Below are 7,572 nucleotides of genomic sequence, written 5' to 3' on the forward strand. Positions count from 1 at the left end.
GAAGAGCAGGTAAAATCCCCACCCTGCGTAAAAGCACCGTGTAAAAATTCTTAGGGCTGGTATGTGAGATTCGAACGAAATTTTTCTCACGGCCAACAACGCGAGAGATAATTTAAACCGAGGGATGGACAAGATTTTTCTTCTCCCCCGCATTTATTTATGTGACATCTCAGCACGCGCATAACGCGTAACGAATTTTCACTCTAGAGAAACGTATTAATCAGCGAAGCCGATGCCCTTTGATATTTATTTATGGGCATCATTTCCTTTAGCGGCTTTCGAAAAATTCCGAACATTCCTTTTGGATCAAGTTAACTTATCCTTTTTTTATCCGCTTTTAGTGTCTCGGATCGTAATCTGAATTTCGAAACTGTCGTCTGAAAGGGCCTGATCCCATCCTGTCTGCTATCTCTTCCCTTTTTATCATTTCAACGGCTATCGGCCAGCAACAATCAGAGCACTTTACGTTTCGAGTTTCGAAAAGTGAAACTCTAGCAAACAATTTTTATTTTTGGGGGGAAGGGACTCGTGCGTTGCCTAATCGATATCCGCTGATTTCTAAGGTTGGAATTTCCAAGGGAAGAAAAACATGCCTCTTATGGTTTTTGAAAGAGAGAAATCTTTTTCGCTAAGTGCTTTTCGGAGGGCGAGCCATATATGGTCGGTGTCGTTTCGAAATTTTATCTTGAATTTATCGTCGTGCCAGACAGGATTGGTTTTCTCCCGATCTCCCCCTCTTAGAAATATTTTAAACTCACTTCTATTTTATTTATTCTGCTCATTTAACATTTTAAAACTCACAATTTTCACATTTCCACGCTCTTCACTCAAATTACTTTTATTGTCAAATTCTCCCATCCTATTATATAACTTTCAAACTGATTTTTTCGTTAAATTTTTAAACATTTTAAAATTCCATCTCGCGCAAGATTGAATCTAGAAAAATCTAGATTTTCCCATTAACTGCGCACGCATTTCTCCGAAACGCCGTGAAACAAAGCTATATAAACGAAACCGATTCTACGAGCTCGAATTCATTACCGTCTCGTCGTTCGAAGCATTGACTTCGCGAACGAAAAGTGTAGTTCTCACCCGGTGCTACTGCTTCTGCTTCTGCTTCTGCTGCTGCTGCTGCTGCTGCTGCTGCTGTTGCTCCTGTTGCCGCTGCTGCTGGTGCTGCTGGTGCTCCTGCTACTGTTGTCGCCAATTTCACGTGTCATACACTATTACGTGGAAGCGAGAACAATGGCCGATCATAAAATCGCCAATCTCGAGAAGCGCATCGTTCGCGCTGTCCCCGATAAAGGCCTTCCCGATAAGAGGCGCAACGTCGAAGGAAAAAAGGAACAATTCCATATGCTGCTAACGACAACCTACGGACTTAACAACTCCCATACGAAGAGGATCCACGTGGGATTGCAAACAACGCACGAGGACGTCTTCGCACCGTTAGTCAAATTAACCGGCCACTATGCGGAGGGAATCTACTTCGATTCAAATTCGTGGCAGCGATTCCAAGACAGCATGGATCTCATGAACGAATATCTGAGCGGGGATAATAAACCCAAGCCGAATCCCATCGACTTCGGTAACATCTCCAACAACTTTACCACCGCCTATGGAGCGCGATCCATACTGGTGGCGTACAAAGAAAATGACGATCACCCCGCGGAAAATACCGGCGAGGATCTTCGACAAGACGACGAGACGCAGGATCTAACTCCACCAGCAAAGAAACGAAAAACTTACGCCGTGGGAATAGTGATGCAGAAGACCACTTTTCTCGGCTTGCAAAATATCGCAAAGTGCGTCGACGCTCACTTAACACATTTGCAATCTCTAGCGAATAATGTCAACGAATGCGCGCGATATCTCGTCAAGGAGATTGAATTAAATCTCCCCAAGAGCTACGTAGATCGTGACATTATAAAACTAACGCTGAGAGGCAACTACGACGATATTGAACGTAGTGTGCGCACTCAAATTAACGATCTCACTTTTCTCGATATGTACTTTAACATAATATTTTTGGAATTAACTTCTCTACGCTTTCACGAAATCCTTCGTATAATTCTGTCAAATCGCCGATCGCAACTCTTATAAAATCATTGTATGTACAATTTCCACAACACATGTTCATTCGTACATAATTATCGTATTCTCGTAATAAAAGTCTCTGTAACCCCGACTCTCGTCTACTTCTTTCACCCTGCGACCTTCTCTCTCGTAACTTCAATATCATTACGCATAACAAAGAAACCTGTTCATTCCTGTTTTCCTCCGGTGAAATCCCCTCCCCCACCTCACGGCACCATCGGACCCACGTTAAACGAAACGCACGACATAGCATCGCTCCCAAAGAAACCTATCCATCCCTGTTTTTCCTCCGGTCAAACCCCCTCCCCCACCTCACGCCACCATCGGACCCCCGTTAAACGCACGACATAGCACCGTTCCCGTGTTTCCCTCTCCCCCGCTGGGAAAACTTCTCATTTCCACCCTACTAGCCACATCATTCCTTTGTCTGACCCACACGCCATCTTGTCGGCCCATTTTGACGCCCAGCCCCCTCCCTCCGCGTTTCCCTCTCCGCGCAAAGGAAAACTTCTCATCTCGAACCTACCAGCCACGCTCACACACCCGCGCCATTTTTTTTTGCCAGGCCCACGCGCCATCTTGTCGGGGCCCCCATTTTGTTACCCCACCCCCGAAAGTCACCAGCCAATAAAATCGCTGGGCAACTATGGGAGCAGCCAATCAAATCGTCAGGCAGCTATGGAGGGAACCAATCAAATCGCCGGGCAGCTATGGGAGCAGCCAATCAGAGCGCAGCTTCCCCCACCCCTCCCCCTCCTCCGCCCCCGGCCACGCCTCTGGCCCCAGTGACGTCACGTCTGTCTGTCGCCCCGGTATCAGCCCATATACTACTAACGTAAATTTCAATGCATCTGTTAAAAGAATATTAATCATTTCGTTTTCCCATTGTCAACATCTAAACGTCTTGAAATCTGCCATTCTCTGGCTGTATTGTATATACCAACAGAATGGCAGGTTTCAGGTCATTAAAATTTCAACAACGGGTAATCTAAACAATTATTATTATAAAATTGTGTGGTGCATACAAATGTATTCATACGATTGAGAATATGCCATTTATAAATAGGCATAATCAGAACTCCAAATATAAAAAAATCTAACATTGTCAATATTTTATGTCTCGTCCTGTCCCGTTCCTTCACATTAAGTTAATCACAAATCTTGTTTTAGAAAATTATGGAAATTTTTCCTTTCCGTTATACGTAAATTTCTATGCATCTCTGGGAATAATATTAATCATTTCAATTTCCCCTTGTCGAAAACAACTTGGAACCTGCTTTATACAAGATACAAGATAGTAGCAGAATGGCAGGTTTCAGGTCGTTTAAATTTCGACAACGGGTAATCTAAATAATAATTATTAAAAAATTATGTAATGCATACAAATGATACAATTGAGAATATGCCATTCACAAATAGATATCACAAGTCGAAATATCAAATATAATCTCACCTTGTCAAGAATTGCTGTCTCGCCCTGTCCCGTTCATTCACACTGCCAGTCAATCATAAATCATGTTTCAGAAAATTATGGAAACTGCTTCTTTCCGTTAAACGTAAATTTCAATGCGTCTGTTAAAAGAATATTAATCATTTCGTTTTCCCATTGTCAACATCTAAACGTCTTGAAATCTGTCATTCCCTGGCTGTATTGTACATACCAACAGAATGGCAGGTTTCAGGTCACTTAAATTTCAACAACGGGTAATCTAAACAATTATTATTAAAAAATTGTGATACATACAGATGTGTTCATATGATTGAGAATATGCCTTTTACAAATAGGCATGATCACAACTCGAAATATCAAATATAATCTCACCTTGTCAAGATTTGCCCGTCCTGTCCCGTTCATTCACATTGCCAGTCAATCATATATCATATTTTAGAACACTATTGAAACTGCTTCTTTTCGTTATACGTAAATTTCAATGCGTCTGTTAAAAGAATATTAATCATTTCGTTTTCCCATTGTCAACATCTAAACGTCTTGAAATCTGTCATTCTCTGGCTGTATTGTACATACCAACAGAATGGCAGGTTTCAGGTCATTTAAATTTCAACAACGGGTAATCTAAACAATTATTATTAAAAAATTGTGATACATACAGATGTGTTCGTATGATTGAGAATATTTACAAATAGGCATGATCTCAACTCGAAATATCAAATATAACCTCACCTTGTCAAAATTTGCCGTCTCGTCCTGTCCCGTTTATTCGCTTTGCCAGTCAATCATAAATCATGTTTTAGAAAATTATTTTAATTGCTTCTTTACGTTACACATAAATTTCAGTGCATCTATTAGAAGAATAATTATCTTTTCGATTTCCCGTTGTCCACGTTGACACACGCAAACGAGTACCGTCAGTGCGAGTCAGCAGTGCAGTGAGTGTATATAGTGCAGCATCTGCGGGGTTAGAATCTCCTTTGTGATTGACAGGTGAGATTATAAATAAGGTAAGCGTGAGTATTGTACGTTATTATTTTATACATATGATTGCAGTGTTCATTATGATAATCGTACTTTAATATGATTTTAACCTGTTTCAGTCAAGAGTGACGACCTCGATGGCAGGCGGAGGAGCAGGATTTTCCTGAGGATAGGGCTCTTTAAAAGGAAAGGTCTTTCTTTTATTTATTTGTGTGATTTTATGTTACTTTTAGTCTTAAGAATCCTGCTGAAAATACCCGATTCTAAACCGATAGATATCGCATTGATTTGTATAAAAATTAATCGGTTTCAATTCGATATCAATCGGGCCAATCGGGCACCGGATTGGTGGAAATGCAAGTTCAATCGGATTCAATCCGTAATCTGATTCACTCCGGTATTTCCAGAAAGAATTGAAGCAGTAACAATCGGTTTCTATCAGATTTTCTGACGAAGTCTGTCAATCGTTATTAATACAACTTTTCCGGATTGACTTGAATCCGCGCCAATCGGTTCCAATCGGCGAATTTAAATGTTTTTAATACAACTTTTTCGGATTGACTTGAATCCGCGCCAATCGCGGTTCCAATCGGCGAACTTATATCACGGGTTGAAACCGATAGACGCGGATCAAAATCTATCTGGAAATTCTTGATTGAACACGATTCATATCTGACCCTATCCGCGTCAATCGGTATTTTCCGCATCAAGAATCCAGATTCATGCGGATTCAAAATTTTCAATCGGTTTTAATCGGGTATTTTCAACAGGGAAGCTAACTAGTGTGTTCATTAATTGTTTTCTCTAATTACAGGGCCGGGGATGGTGCAAGGAGTTTCATAATAAGTTCTTTTCAGGTTCTCATTCTGTTGTATACATGCATAATTAATTTCCTTTTCTTTCAGGTAGATCATCTTATAATTATCTTGTATTAATTCTTTTTGTCTGTTTCAGGTGCTGTGAATCTTCCGGGAAAGGAGGCAGGACGACCGACGTCAGGAGCAACGCAGGAGGACCATCCGACCTCAACGCACAGAGGAACGCAGAGCAAGGAGGTATCGGGGCACGAGAATTCAGATGAGTATCCCACTATTTGGGCTAATAATTATATTCTCGTTATATTCTTTATTACAGTTATCAGCTTGTGGTTGCTTTTCTTTTTGTTTCAGGTTTAATTCAGGATCAATCTGAGTTGCGAAGACAGCTGTCGTCTCCTAGGAGCTTTTGCATAAAAAGAGGACTTTTCGTGCAAGAAAGTTAGCGCGCGTTATATTAGTGTTTTAAAGTGTTAGTTTAAAGTGCTGTGCAAGGTGTGTACGGGAGCGTTAGTTTTAAGTTGGAAATAAGTTTAGATGGTGTAAGACATGTATGAATGAAGGTGACATGTGGGGTTAGGTTGCCCATGTGTCAAGAGAGAATGTGTAATTAAATGTAATTTATGAATGAATGCATGCAATCTAATTGTGTGTGCACGCATAGAATGTAATTGGGTATTGGAATTGCTGTGTAAATGTATAAATGTAAAAATCTTAATGTATGAGGCATGAATGAGTGATAGCGCTACAAATGTTATTTTGTAAATTCGTTATTTATGAGTGAAAATTATGTGAAACGACAGTTATTATAAATATCAATTGTTAATTTATTCTGTATTCTAATGTATTTCTGTATATGATTGTAAATTTTGACATTTGTATCTCCATTATTGTGTTTATAATAAATTTATTTTGATTTAAAGTGTACATAATCTGAGTTTACAAGTGAATATCTTTAATAATGTCCCAAATACTTTTCCTTTCGTTAATGTTAAGTTCCACTGCCGATATTAAGAGTGATTAAATGTAGCATATTGTAAACTTAATGGAAATACGTATATAGGGTGGCGAATAAACGTATATTTAAATTTATTTTACATAGTCAGTAATATATCTTGCATATTACCATTTAATTTATTATAAATTGACATCACTGACAGTGTTAATTGAAGTTTGCGAGTTTTAATACATGTATTTAGCATAATGGTAGCGTTGTAGTAGTCTTTCCGGGTTTGACCTTGGAATGATACCGAAGGATCAACTTGACTCATAACATGACAACATACAAGATATTTTGTACCTTATGTCAAAGTACTGCGAAGTACTGCTTTGGAGCCTCATAATTCGAAAATTACTGAATGAAAGAATATTTTAATATAGTGTTTTGGAAAGCTCTCGAGATAACCTACAAGAATATGTAACGAGAAATAGTAGGTTCCATTTAAGAAATTGAAGGTAACCTTCATGTGACCTTCAAATTACTCTTCAAGGTCAAACCTATGGTACCATCTTATGTCCCCCTCGAAACCATACAACTTTTGTCTGAAACATTTTTTCATATCTCTTTTAGTTTTTTAAAAAATCGACTGTATAAATTAAAATGGCCCACCCTGTATAATATGTCAGTTGTAATATAAAATTGTTATTAGACGTATGTTAGTACATGCGTTAACGTGAAACTGATTCATGGTAAGTATGATTTAATGTTATCTGAGGTAAGTATCACGAGACACGGTAGTGTCTCGCGCCAAGTATAAGCGACTAAGTATAAGCGACAAGCTAAAACCACGCGCGCGACACCGACCGTGTAGTTTACGCGAGTACGCGAGTTGACGGGCCCTCGGAATTTCAGATCTCAACAACGGCTGATCCGACGAACTTGAGACTGCGCTTAATCGATAGCTTGGGTACGATTTGCATAATAAAAGTGTTTTTACTTTTCTCCTACGTGCCCCATGAGTGGAGATATTGCAATGCAAAGTCCGCATGTTGGGCAGATTACGTAGGTAGGATTAAGAACCGTCTTCGTCGTCTTGGTCGACAGGCCAGTGGAGGGGGAAATGTCCTTTTCACTTTTCTGTCGCAACGTGGCATTGGCGCTGCGCTGACGTGACTGACATTACCGATGTTACCGACGCGTAATATTACCGATGTTATTACCGACGACTTCCGAAAGCTCAGTTTACCGCCAAGTGCGCGTAAACATGGCAAAGCTGTCAGTGTAAA

The 7,572-nt window shown here is 39.9% G+C and overlaps 1 protein-coding gene across 1 annotated transcript in view; it reads right to left on the reverse strand.

Moving 5' to 3' along the window:
- Nucleotides 1–1,220, reverse strand: part of LOC105556661 — an 8,483-nt gene extending 7,263 nt beyond the window's left edge. The window contains exon 1 of the mRNA XM_012003755.1: nucleotides 1,093–1,220. Within this exon, the coding sequence (XP_011859145.1) occupies nucleotides 1,093–1,220 (128 nt within the window). The remainder of the gene's footprint in view (nucleotides 1–1,092) is intronic.
- Between the last annotated feature and the right edge of the window lie 6,352 nt (nucleotides 1,221–7,572).

Source organism: Vollenhovia emeryi, unplaced genomic scaffold (assembly GCF_000949405.1).
Source record: "Vollenhovia emeryi isolate VEMERY1.0 unplaced genomic scaffold, V.emery_V1.0 DF939859.1, whole genome shotgun sequence".
Taxonomy (NCBI): Eukaryota; Metazoa; Arthropoda; class Insecta; order Hymenoptera; family Formicidae; genus Vollenhovia; species Vollenhovia emeryi.